Genomic DNA, 13,533 nt, shown 5'->3' on the forward strand with positions numbered 1-13,533 from the left:
TTGGCAATTTTACTTCCCCTGAAAACTTGGGGGTTCATTAGATTATGCAATAAGGTACTTCGGAATTTTTTGCTTTTTGAGGACTCTCAAGAAATAATCCCCTCCCTCACAATGGGAAATTGGGGTTTATCCAGTAAAAATTCTTCACAGGCATACCTCGTTTCTATTTCACATATAGTGAGCTACGACATGTTGTGGGGTATTTTTTCTAAATGGAAAGCAACACCCAGCAGAAAGATGGCTTTCTTTTACCTAATACTCACTTTATTTGAGTGGTCTGGAACTGAGCCCGCAGTATATCAGAGGTATTACGCTTGTATTGGGAAATAAGCTACGTGTTTTATTTATGATTCCTAAGCAACACACAATGAATAAGCGAAGATTGTCATGACCTGTATTAGAAGTGGCGGTTGCTTCAAGAACTATAAACAGAGTGGACCCTCGGTGTGGAGCTGACGCTCGCGCTGGGGGGGGGACGCTGGAGGTGGTGCCTTCCCTTCACCCGCCCATCCAGCGTGTTTTCTCCAGTGGGCTCCTGAGAGTGACACTGCAGGTTAATTCTGTTTCAAAACTAGTCAGAGAGAACAATATCTGGCCCTGGGACCTCGCTCCTGAGGAAGACCCCCTCCCTGGAGGCTCTTGAGGTCCAAGCCCGCTTTCTGGTAAACAAGGCCTGACAACACATTCCACTCCGGCCAGAACATTCCCGTCTATTGTGTTTCCAGGCAGGGAGCTGGAGGGAAGTGAGTCAGGGCATGTAATGGGCTTCTTATCCTTAGAATAACCACACACTCCCCCTGAAGGATCGCTGGGGGAGGTGGACCTGCACCTGCACGTGGCCGAGGGTGGGTGGGCGGCCTGGAGATGCCCAGTGAGAAACATGTGCAGGGCCCGAGCACACCTGTGGGCCCTGCAGGGGTGGCTCGCTGCCTTGGTCAATCGGCATCAGACGGATCTGAAGAGAAGTGCGAGGCCCTCACTCCCTGGGGGTGATGCAGCCACATGGTCCAGGGGAGACCCCGAGCGAATGCACGTAAAGGCAGCCAAATGTAAACGTGTGCATGGCCCAAGCACGAGGCTCTGTTCTGGCCCATGTCTTGGGCCTGGGACATGGAGGACATGCACTCGGCACGCCCCCCAGGAGATCCCTCCATTCCCTACCAAGAGAGCCATATGCACCTGCCCTTTCTGCCCGAGCAGACAGAGGGGGTTCCCGTGGACTTTCCCCCAAGACCCTACCCAGCTCCCTCTGCGCTCTGGGCTTCCGTCAGTAAGAGGGACAGGGACGGGAAGGCCAGGCCCCGCCTGCCTTCGGGGCAGTGTGAGGCTGGCTTGGATGGTGCCGGCTCCCGGGATGAGGCTAGAAGCTGCCTCTGAAGGTCATGATGTAACGGACAAAGCCGGTGCAGGAAGCAAAAGGGAGGCCGGCTGTGCTCCTCAATATAGAAAGTCAGCTGAGCAGCCCGCACTGTGTTCCCAGCCGGTCAGCAAAGGCTGCCCACCCTCCTCAGCCCCTCCTCCCGTGTGGAAAGGCGGGTCCGTGCGGGTCAGGCTGTAGGGAAGTGCTCCACGGCCTACTTACTTATGGGCCACGCCTGTCCGCAGCTCAGACACGCTAAAGCAGTGGTTCTCAACCTTCTGGCCCTTTAAACACAATTCCTCACGTTGTGACCCAACCATAAAATTATTTTCGTTGCTACTTCATCACTGTCATGTTGCTACTGTTATGAATCGTCATGTAAATATCTGATATGCAGGATGGTCTTAGGCGACCCCCGTGAAAGGGTCATTTGACCGCCAAAGGGGTCGCGACCCACAGGTTGAGAACCGCTGCACTACAGGCCTCATCTCACTCAGCCTCACGCTGCCCAGAGGCCGATAGGGCCTGGCCTTCCCCCTCCCACGACCTTCCAGGGGAAGCCCAGGGCACTGCAGGCGGTGGTGGAGATTACCCCCTGGGTCCTGGGAAGCCAGGGCTGAAGGGACTCCCCCTCGCCGAGCTGGGTCACAATTGAGTTGTTTGCACCGAATCAAGTTTGCTTCTTCACCGCAACCCAAAGTGAAGGTTCCTGCTGGTGTCCAGCTGATGCCAACGACCTTTGATCGACAAGGGACAGAAACACGCGTGGGTCCCACATTTCCTACATCTCTATTTCTGGTTCCGTTGAACCCGCTTATTCCTCTCAACCTCAGAATGGAAGAGTTCCACGTGGCACATCTTCGGCAGCGGGTCACAGAAAGGGGCTCTTCACCTACACTGTGCAGCTAGCCTTCCCCTGCCCGATTCAAGGGCTGAACCCCAAGAGCCTGAGGGTGCGGGGGGAAGGGAAGGCAAGGAGAGGAGGACAGGAAGGGCGAGGGGAAGCCTAAAGATGCCAGCTTTTCCTTCCATACCGGGGTGGTTCACATTTATGTGACAGCAGCTACTATGTGGAACAGGAGAGGGACAGACGTAAACAGAATTGCTGCTAGTGTTTCCTTGGCCTGTAGAACTATTCCCTTCGCCATCCAGTTCCCTTCAACACAGGAAGAGTCCCACTGCACCACTGGGGCTAATCCCGTGGGCCCTACGCCTCCCCCTGCTGGGCTGTGAAGACGACATGGTATTTCATGGGCCGAACTTCACCAAATTCTATACTGAAAACCCCACCGGCGCTCAGTGTGGAGTGGAGAGGAGAGAAGCTGAGTTTCCCCTCAATGTGTGTAAATATAAACTAGTTCCTTTTCCCCCTCAATGGGGCTTCCGGTGCTCCCCACTGGGTCTGCTTACCCAGCACCCTCGCTGTTCCGGGGAGTGAAGAGAGCCATGAAAGGGATTAGATGGCCTACTCACCCTGGAAACTTCGTCAATTTATTTTTTTAAAAGGCTGGTCAATAACATGTGAGAATCAAATTTCTTCTTGCAAGTGTGTGTGGGTGGAGGCTGGTTATTTTTAAATGAGTGACTAACCACCTTCATTGTTAATATTTTATAACAACAACTGCGCGTGCGGCATGTTAACTTAGAAAAACACCGTGCTTGGGCGGACCCGAGGCCGGGCCCTCCGGCCACCTGAGCTCTCGGGCTGGTGTCCCGCTGCGCCCTTGCTGGTGTGGCAGCGCTAGGCCACGAGAGTCAAGGCTGTGGCTCTTGCAGCACAGTGGCCAGTCCTGGCTGCCCGGCGAGAATGCAGCACACTGCGATGACACCATCGCCCACACACAGACGGTAAGGCGACAAATCAATACCAGCGCCAAAACATCCCCACACATGTGTTTGCCAAATGCAGTTCATGCACTTTCTGGCCCACCTGTGGCCCCAAGGCCCACACTTACCATCTCCTTTCTGCCTTCGTCTTTCTCCTTGAGCTTCAGATGTGCGGATACCTGCAGGGGACGAAGGATACAGTGTGGAGTCAGAACAGATGGCCCTCGGCAGGGCAAACCTCACAAGCCACACCACGGGCCAAGAGCCCAGGGGCTGCAGGAAAACCCTCTGAGAAGGCCGTGGCTTCCCATCTCCCTTGGCTCAGCAGAGCGGGGTCTAAGACAGCTGTGCATGTCTGGGTGCTTTCCGTTCTCAGCTGAATTTGCAGCTGTGTCCGTGAGAGAAATTAGATGTGGGCAACTGTGAGATAAGGAACCTAAGGCCTCAGGGGCTTGAAGACGAGTGGTGTATATTTAGGAATTTCACAAGCCACCTGGGGAAACCGTTGGTAGCTTAAAACTATCCATTGCTCATCATGGAGTATTTGAGAATATTTACACCACAGAAATCGGCAAGCGCTACATATCAGGACTCTGGTGGTGTTGTTGTCTTGTTTGCGATCCTGGTTGCCAGCACACCCCTGGCCCCCTGGCCCTGCCGGGGAAAACCCTGACTAGTCATCACCACGCCCAGGGTCAGCGTTGGTTCTGTTCTGCCGACTTTGTGGCTTTAGGAAATGAGCCTGTTTCCTCTTGGACACAATGGTGAGGTTAGAACCTGCCCACCAGTGAGCTGGTGAAGTCGCCATGAGGATCGGTGACAGACTGAGACGCAGGGCAGAGTGGAGAAGAGGCCGCAGTCGTGGAGTCAGACAGGGCCAGGCCTAGGTCAGCTCGGTCGGGCCAGCTGCTTGCCTGGTGACACCAAGTGTCACTTCTTGGTTAGTCTCATGGTTGTGAGGGTCAGAAGCAGCCATGAAGATGCATAACCCATAGCTGGTAGTCAATATTAGCCCTACGTGTGTGACAAGACCTCAGGGAGTAAAAGAGATCATGGCTTCAAGTTAGAATCTCATTGAGTTTCATTGTGAAAATAAATGAATTTCGCAGCAGAGCCTGGGGAGACCGTAGGGGGAGGTGGGAGATGACAACAGGAGTCACTAGTCTTGTTTGCAAAAGAAAGCAGCAACTGAGCCAGAAATCAAAGTGAAGATTCTCTCTGGTCACCTGAGACGAAGTAGCAATGGGATGTGTAAAGCTCGCTTCCACTAAACGTCCCATTCTGTTTGCCAGCTCCTCCTAAGGGCCCCGTGCGCTCATCAGATAAACAATCAGAGCCACCGGGGCACAGGCCTCCTCGGGGGGCCAGCTGGGGGACCGGTGTCCCCTGCCTTACACAAAACTGAGTTCCAGGGACGACGAGAGAACAACCCCATAGGGCCCTCCTCTCTGTCTCCCCACAAAGCAGGTTAAGGAGCAGATCACATAGCTGACACCTTACCCTGCTCCCCTTTGCTAAGAGTCGCCCTTGGGACACAAGGCTGGGCAGTGCCTCTCTCTGGTGCCAGAGGGAGGAAACTCTGCCCCCTTGCGATGAGGAGCTCGGGCTGGAAAACCAAGGCGAACCCGGCCTCTGACCAGGGCGCAAGGCAGACAGGCTGAGGGCGTCGCGTCACATGCCAGGAGCGGCTCAGAGGCCCTGCCTTTTACAGTGGACGAGGAGGAAGCAGAAAACCAGGCACCTTGCCATGAAACGCACCGTGAGGAGCCAAGGGCGCTGATGGGCCTTCCCATCTCTTCTCAATGGGAGACACTCCAGGGGTTTCTGGTGCCCACAGTTGGGTCAGTGTGGCCCCTGATGGTGTGGGCAGGGTCTTTTAAAATCCTGGTCCTAGAAGCCCAGGTCAGGGCACTTGGCGGGGTCCTGGTCTGTTCAAAGAGCATGATGACCAGGCCATTCTGGACCCCAGTGTACAGGGTGTCCTGGCCAACAGCTCCCTCTGGAGGCTGCCTCCCTCCGTGCTTCCGCAGGACTACATGTCTGATGGCTGTGGGCTCTGTGAGTGCAGGGCCCGGGACCCAGCAGGTGGGCAGCACCCGGCAGGCAGGTGAGTCAGAGGAGGAGGAGACCTAATCCAGCACCAGGCTGACTGGAACTTGGCCCTAAATCCACAAATGACTGAAGAACAGCTGATGGGAAGAGCAGACTCTCAGCCCAAGGGGCTAGGACCGGGGTCACCTTGGAAGGGGCCACCCACATCGGTCGGGTCAATACCTTTCTCAGGAATTTGACCTTGATTTGGCCATCCAGGGTCTATGCGAACCCAGGGTCTAGAGCAGCGGTTCTCAACCTGTGGGTCGCGATCCCTTTGGGGGTCAAACGACCCTTTCACAGGGGTCGCCTAAGACCATCGGAAAACACATATATAATTACATATTGTTTTTGTGATTAATCACTATGCTTTGATTATGTTCAATTTGTAACAATGAAAATACATCCTGCCTATCAGATATTTACATTAGGGTTCATAACAGTAGCAACATTACAGTTATGAAGTAGCAACGAAAATAATTTTATGGTTGGGGGTCACCACAACATGAGGAACTGTATTAAAGGGTCGCGGCATTAGGAAGGTTGAGAACCACTGGTCTAGAGGTTTGTTTTCAACAAAACTGTCCAAACAGGGCTGGTGTCGAGCTCCATTGGGAGGAGGGGCCTGGCAGAGCCCAGCCCCACAGGGAGCGCTGCCCGCTAATGGAGGAGAGGGGGGCAGCTCACCATCATGGCCTCCTGCACGGTGAGGTGCGGCATCAGCATGTGGTCCTGCATGATGTAACAAGACACCTTCCGGAAGCAGCGCAGGTCCCGGGCTTTGCCGTTGGTGAGGATGGTTCCCTTCATGCCCGTCTCCCTGCAAGGCCAGGAGAGGACTGGTCAGCCTGGCTCCTGCTCCTGCCCCCGCCTCCAGGGCTGGGGAGGGCCTGAGAGAGAGGCGGCCCCTCCCAGCACCTTCCAGGCTGGACCGTGTGCCACAGAGATGTGGGGGCAGGAAGGATGGAGACCTGGGACAGCCTAGTATTCGCAGGAAGGAACTGCAGAGAAAATGCCCAGCACAGCAGGGAAGGGCGGAGGGAGGTCTCTCTGGGACGGCATGTTTGTAGCAAATGCCCATCAACAAGCAGCGATGCGCATGGATGCTCCTACAGGCGGCCACAGCTCAGATATACACCCGGGCTTCTTGGGAGGATTTCTAGTGTTGGCTTCTGAACAGTCCTGTGTGTAGCCAAGGTGACAGTGGCTGCCCAAAGGCCAAGACTCTGCAGTCTGGGGTGTGGCCGCTACATCAGAACCAGTTCCCCAGAACCTGGGGACACACAGGGTCCCGGGGCTCACCTGGCTGAAAGAGGAGGGGGCCTGCGCCTTGGACCACTCAGCCAAACGTGTGGTCCTCCACCGGGTAAGGTATTCATGGTGGACAGAGTGGGCATCCATGTGTACTTTGGAAAAGGAAGGGGCACAGTTCCGCCAGCCACTCACTCCCTCCCTCACCTTGCCCATCCCTACTGCCTGAGGCCTTCTGGGGCGTGGGCCCAGGCTTCACTGGAGCCTGTACGGAACTTTCAGAAGGGACGGATGGACTGAGGTGGCTTCCCTGTCCATACTGCCGCCACAGGAAGCAGTAAGGGGAAGAGGGAGATGACAACAGGAGTCCCAAATGCGTCCCACAGGACGCATTCTCCGGGGCAGGGTGTGCTCACCTGTATCCGGCCAGAATGTTCATGAGCGTGGACTTCCCAGCCCCGGAAGGACCCATGATGGCCACCAGCTGCCCACTGTTGAATTTCCCAGAAATTCCTTTCAGCAGGGTCTTGTATCCTGCAGAAAAGCAGATCACACTCACTCTCTATCACAGGACTGGTTGGTTTTAGCCCCAGGGCTGTGCAGGTAAACACACAGTACATTTGACCTTGGATCCAAGGCCAAAGCGAGATTTCTCACGCCTCTGTCCACTTCCTCAATCTCATTTCATGGGTGATGTTAATGACAGTTACCAGTGTGTGATGCTTTAGAGCAGCGGTCGCCAACCTTTCGGACCTCATGGACCACCGGTGGACCGCGGACCACCGGTTGGCGACCGCTGCGTTAGACTGCACAGAGCACTCTCACACATACTATCTAGGGCAGTGATGACAAACCTATGACACGCGTGCCAGAGGTGACACGCGAACTCATTTTTTTGGTTGATTTTTCTTTGTTAAATGGCATTTAAATATATAAAATAAATATCAAAAATATAAGTCTTTGTTTTACTATGGTTGCAAAGATCAAAAGATTTCTATATGTGACACGGCACCAGAGTTAAGTTAGGGTTTTTCAAAATGCTGACACGCCGAGTTCAAAAGGTTCGCCATCACTGATCTAGGGCAGCGGTCGCCAACCGGCGGTCCGCAGACCACTGGTGGTCCGTGAGGTCCGAAAGGTTGGCAACCGCTGGTCTAGGGCATGAGGAGTCCACCATTCTCCTTTCAGAATGAGGAAGCGAGTGTCCCGGATGCACCAGGGACTTGTCCAGGCTCCCACATTGCTTCTGCCCAGGGTCACACCACTGGTCACACTGCTTCTGCCCCCACGATGGTTAAATTATTAATTTATTATTTCATTTGTGATTTTTATTTACAAGTTATACAACTATAAATGATTCATACAGGATTTGTTCATAAATTATTATGCTAACCTATTAATTATCTGATCATTAAAAGCTTATTATTTGTAGCCACACCAAATTGCTTTGGAATTTCTGCCAAGTCTCCATGCAAGAGCTTTGTTAAAAGACACACAAAAAAATCTATACATCTCAGAGGCACACGAATTCTTTTTGAGTGAACTGTCCATGTGTGTGATAAATAATAAAACAGAAGAGACTGGATTTGTGTTCAAAGACTCCTAAGTCAGAAACACTTCTCAGTTCCTGAGAAACGCTTGCAGAACGGGACCGTGCAAATGCAATATTTTAGCTCCCACGCGATGTTTAGGGGGCCCAGTGAGAAAGGGGTGTGGGGCCTCCCACCAGATCCTACTCTCCCCCAGCCCGAGGCTGGATGCTCCCTGGACCCCAAACCTGTATGTTTATTTGAGCCCCAGCCACAGTCTGGAGCATTCCCACCTTTCACAGATAAGACACCTGAACACCCAAACTGTCACCAGGCGCCACCTTGGCTCAGATGGGGAGTCCCCAGGGCCTTGTTTAATCAGGCAGAGAGAAGCGGAAACGAAGGCAGGAAGCGTGTGGCCCTGCGACGCGGCTCATTACGGAGAGTGGCAGTGCCCGGGGAGGGCTGAGACAGTTGTCCCTGTGGGGAAGGGACAGAGGGACAAATGCAAGGCATCTGGAAGAGAGGCTCAGAGCTGCAAATGAGCCAGATGCCTACCACTGGGAGGTCCATGACGCCAGGTGAGCAAACACCAGCCAGTGGGAGCTAAAGGAGACCCATGGGTGGGAGGGGATGGAGACCCCAAAGGACTGCGTCTGCCCCTCCATGGACAGACAGACAGAAGGCCTGGAGGACACCAGAGACCCCTCCTCTGCAAGGTCAAGCTCGCCGTGCAGCAGGTTCCGAATCAGGATGGAGCTCTGTTGGGCCAGGGGCTCTGGAACCTGGGCCACAGGGGACCTGCCTGACATCACCATGGGAGCATGAGATGCTCTGCTCATTAGATGCTCCGCCAGCCGTCTGCTCATTACCGGCCTCCTGTCGGTACAGATCCGGAGCAGGGTCACCTCCAAGCAAACCCTCTTATAAGCTGTTTCTTCTCAAAGTTCAAGGCTGTTCCCCAGCTGGTTCCCTGTAAACCAGGAGCTGCCTGAGGATGCAGACGCATTGCTGAGATGCCATGGCCACTTGGAGGCCAAGGGCAGTCAGTCTGCACATGGGTCAGGACAGCCCCAAAGCAGCCTTGCTCTGGGACTCAGAGGCCCTTCCCTCCGAGCAGAGCCCCTGGGCACTGCTCTCCCTCTGATGTCACCTGGTGCTGGCCCTTGGGGTTGGGGTCCTCCCTGGGGCTCAGATAATAACAATCGCTGCAGGAAGGTCACAGGCCGGGATGCCCATGGACAGGAAGCCAGGAACACACACGGGTGTGGTAGCTGGGGGGGGGGGGGGCATCCGGCCCTTTCAAGGGATCAGGCGGGCAGAGTGGGGGACAGACTGTGGTCTCCTCCCTTACAGCCACCGGACTGGAGCTGTGGGTCTGACCGTGAGCCCTGGTGCTGAGCAGGTACACTGTTGAATCAAGTGAGTCACTTGGCCTCACAGGCAGATGACCCATGCCTCGGAGAGGGGCACCAGGTCCCAGGAGAGACAGGAGTGCGTGTGTGTGACATGCTGCAGGGTCCTCACCTTGGGATCCATGTGGGGTTTGGTGGTGGAGAAGATATGAGGCCCAACTTGGGGCTCCCTTCTCTACCATTAGAAACGGTTTTTCTTTAAATATGACAAACATGTATTTGGGATTTAAGACTTAAAAGTGACACTGGAGACAGAAGTCAAGGAGGCATCCATCTCCTGGGCCCACAGAGGCTGCGATGGAGGAGGCGGTGCTCACTCAGAAGTGGGCTCCCGGCACAGGCTGAGGGGCCAGAACACCTGTTAGCACGTGCACGGCCCTATTTCTATGCAGCGAAGCTGCCCTTCACCTCAGAGCCTTGCACGGTCCCCTCTAACACAGTGAAATGCAGATGGACCATCCCAACACCCCGGCCGCCCTACTTTCCCACCGATCAGGCCTACTCAGCTCATTTTCTTGGCATCTTGGCAAGATCACCTGACAGGCTGGGCCATGGGTATTCATCCGCCCCACAGGGCACAGGCGTTCCATCCTCTAACAGCCAGGCCAGAAGCCAGGCCAGAACCCATAACAAAACCCAGACCAGAGAGAAAAAGATAGGCGGAGAGAGAAATGGAGACAGACAGACAGAGATGACGGTGCCTGCGCCCCTCTATCGCAGGGAAGAGGACTCTGCTCAGACTCGGGGGGCCCGGGGAGAGCGCTGACGGCATCCTCTGAGATGGAAGATGGAAGGGGCACCTTCTGCGGGGAGAGGACAGGGGACCACAGGCGGGAGGGCTGGGCCCACGCTGGCATCAGGAGCGTTGGGGCAAACGGGCTGCTGGGCAGGAGAAAGGCCCAGTGGGAGGGGCAGCTGGAGACTCGGGTTCTCGTTTGTCTCGCAGACCCTGATGCTTTCCAAGTGGGGACTGGGGAGGGGTCTCCAGGGGAAAGAGGACAAATGCAAAATGTGAAGCTTGGTTCTGGCTGAAACTCAAGCCGGGGCAGCTGAGCAGGAAATGCTGTCAGCTCAGGCACCTCGCCTTCCATCTCAGAGCCTCTGGCCCTGCCTACGCCCCGCAGTGGCACGCTCAGTGCACTGGATGGACGGAGCAGGCATGAATGGGTGTTTGAGAACCTGTGGAGAGAGGCGCTTCTGAACAGCTCAGTGAAAACTGAAGGGCTTCCTTAGCTGCCCACAGGATTCACTTCAAAACGTGACAGATTCAAAAAAAGCCTGGCCAGGCGCCTGGATCTCAATGACTGGGTTCCTGAAGTTCAATAATAGGGAGAACAAAGGGGACATCAGAGCAAGACTTCTCCTAGAGGCCAGCCAGCCAGCCAGCCCCAAACCGAGTGCCGACAGGAACCCAGGCCTCTGATACCTGCCCCGCACACACCTCGTCTCGCCTCCCCGCTCTATTCATTATTGCCCCTGGGATCCCAGAAGGTCAGCTCCATGATAATGTGACCAGAACTGCCCCCTAATCACCAGGTGCTGTGTGTAGGACGGTGCCTGGCATGCAGTGGTCACATAAAAAGTGTTTATGGAATGAGTGAACAGAAGGTGAACGCTGCATAAGCAACTTCAGGGTCACAGCCACCGTCTTGGGCACCACCATTTAGTAAGAGCTTCTCTCCAACTAAATGCCCCAACAGGACCCCTCTGGGCTTCAGATCAGCATGTGCTGGGTCAGCAAGAAACTCCCAGCAGCCCCTGCAGGCCCGCTCTTCAGACGGCCCCTGAGGTCAACCCACAGGGGTGAGCATTGCTGTGCAATGCCTTTCAGAGGGGCCGCTGGTGTCCCTGTGTGAATGGCACAAAAGTCACTAGTAAGCCCTTATATAATCACAATAAAAATGTGCGTGATATTTCCTTCAGAGTAATTACTTTTTGATACAAATTTTCCCGAAGTTTTGCATGCACAGAGAGAAGTGCACAACTCGTGAGTGTATGCAAAGCTTGACACTCTCCAAACTGAACCTCCTGGGGAACCGGCCCTCAGGTCAGGAATGGGGGCCCTGGGAAGCCCCCTCCCACCACTTCAGTGGGTAATTGCTCTTGAATCTCCAGGGGGGCTGACTTTGAGACGGAGGAATCTATGTTTCCCAAAGGGGAAAAAGTTATTTTCCTCCCTTGGAAAGGAACGTTTTGCCCGCAGAACATTCCTTAGCCGGGAAATTGTGCCCAATAATCCCATGAGCACCTGCTGCTGCCCTACGACCCTGCCCTGGGATGAGCTGGTTCTTGCCCAGATGGATGTCCAGAAATCAAGGAGAAAGGGAATGAATGACCATTCGCATGTATCTGTCAACACCTACCAGGCTCTGGGGACACACAGCAGCTTATGTTCAGTTGGGTAGGGTACAGACTTTCTCATTCGTAGACAGACATGTGCCCTGAAGGACAGTTCTGGAGAGGAGCCCAGTCCCCCAGCAAGCCCAGCTCTGGACCCGTTCATTTGGGGTAGGGCAGGGTGCCAGCTTTGCTCACATTTTCTCCTTAATGCCTCACAGCAAGCTGAACACCAGGTTCTTCTCCATATTTTACAGATAAGAAAGAAAGGCTCAGAGGGGGTTGACGACCTGCCCAAGGCCACAGAGCAGCTCCACAGAGGAGCCAGCATTCCAACCACTTCTGCCCAATTCCAGAGGTGGCCCTTGTACTGGGCCACCAGCCTCTACCAGCCTGAGCAGCGCAGTTGAGGGCTCTGGGCAGTCAGCGCCCCCCACCCATCCTCCTGCCCATTAATCGCCATGGTCATCTCAACTCAGAAGTATCATTTAGTCTACTGTTGCACCAATTCTTTAACAGAGGATTGGGAAAAACTACAAAATGAAATCCCTTTGGTCATCGGAGACCAAGGCTGCCCCCTGGGGGTGGGCAGAGCCGCTCCCAGTGTGGGTGTGGCAAAGTGATCTGACAGCTAAGGCCCGGATGCCCTCCATGCATCCAAAGAGCTCGTAACTCATCCAGTTGCCCTCATCCTTCAATTTCCTTTACTTTCCCTGGAACATTCTCAAGTCAAAAAACAAAAAAATCCTTGCCAGGACATGGCCAGGTCTCATTTAGGGAGGACGCACACCCTGCTCAGGTCAAGCCCCTCTGCATTCGTGAGGAAGGGTGCATCCTCCCACTCACAGGGCGCTCCCCTGGCTCCTTGTTATAAAACTGCCCCTGCTTCCTGCCACCACCGGCTGCCCAACAACAGGGATTCGAGCAGCCGCGTTTCAGAGCAGCTCCCAGCACGCCAGGCCCCTTGGGGGCCATTAGGTGCGATCCTGGTGACCTGCGGAAAATAATAAGCAGTTTGTCCCTCAAACTCCAGGGAGTGACTCCCTCACTCACTCAGGTTTCACTTAACGAGCTGCTCTTTGGAAGGGGGGGCAGTTTCTAAAGTTCCAGGGTCAGGCCATCGCTGGGTTTTGTTTGTGAGCTGCACCCAACAAAGGCTTTTGTCTGGCCGCCGTGGGGGCGGGGCTGGGGCAGGTGGAGTGGGTGCCCCTGAGAAGCAGGCTCTTTCTGTGCTTGTCCAGATGTCAAATGCCAGGCTGATGGCCGGGGGAGCAGGCTGTTAAGGTCACCGCAGACAATCAGGTCATCGTAGACAAAGGGTCACAATCCTGGTTTTGTCCTTTCACCTGAGAGCTCGCCAAGGTGGCTGGGCCACACCAGGTACTCCTCCTCTAGGCCTCATGGAAAAGAGGTGAGTCCCGTCACAGATGAGGGGTGCCCAGGGCGCAGAGAGAGGCCTGGTCTTCAGTAGAGATGGTCAGGGAGCTGTCCCAACCCCCCCATGTTCCCTTCTTTTCCTCTTGGGGTCCCTGCACCCATCAGTCAGGGGCTGGAGATGGAGTTTCACATCCTGCCGGTCCATGTCCTCATCGGGACCCCTCCTCTCACAGCGGGGACGGTAAAGCCCAGCATAGCACCCTCAACAGCCCCAGTCCTTTCACTCAGCGGCCAGAACATCCGTTTCCTACAGAGCCCTGCTAACACTTTGATTCTAGACTCTGTC

General features: G+C 54.8%; 1 protein-coding gene across 4 annotated transcripts in view; it reads right to left on the minus strand.

Moving 5' to 3' along the window:
• ABCG1 (ATP binding cassette subfamily G member 1) overlaps window positions 1-13,533 on the minus strand; it is a 36,574-nt gene that overhangs the window by 11,089 nt on the left and 11,952 nt on the right. For all 4 annotated transcript variants that reach the window (XM_006105169.2, XM_006105168.2, XM_014447358.1 and 1 more), the window contains 3 exons: window positions 6,946-7,063; window positions 5,966-6,098; window positions 3,316-3,366 (listed from right to left, as the gene is read on the minus strand). In XM_006105169.2, the coding sequence (XP_006105231.1) occupies window positions 3,316-3,366; window positions 5,966-6,098; window positions 6,946-7,063 (302 nt within the window). The remainder of the gene's footprint in view (window positions 1-3,315; window positions 3,367-5,965; window positions 6,099-6,945; window positions 7,064-13,533) is intronic.

This window comes from Myotis lucifugus, unplaced genomic scaffold, assembly GCF_000147115.1.
Source record: "Myotis lucifugus unplaced genomic scaffold, Myoluc2.0 scaffold_646, whole genome shotgun sequence".
NCBI lineage: Eukaryota > Metazoa > Chordata > Mammalia > Chiroptera > Vespertilionidae > Myotis > Myotis lucifugus.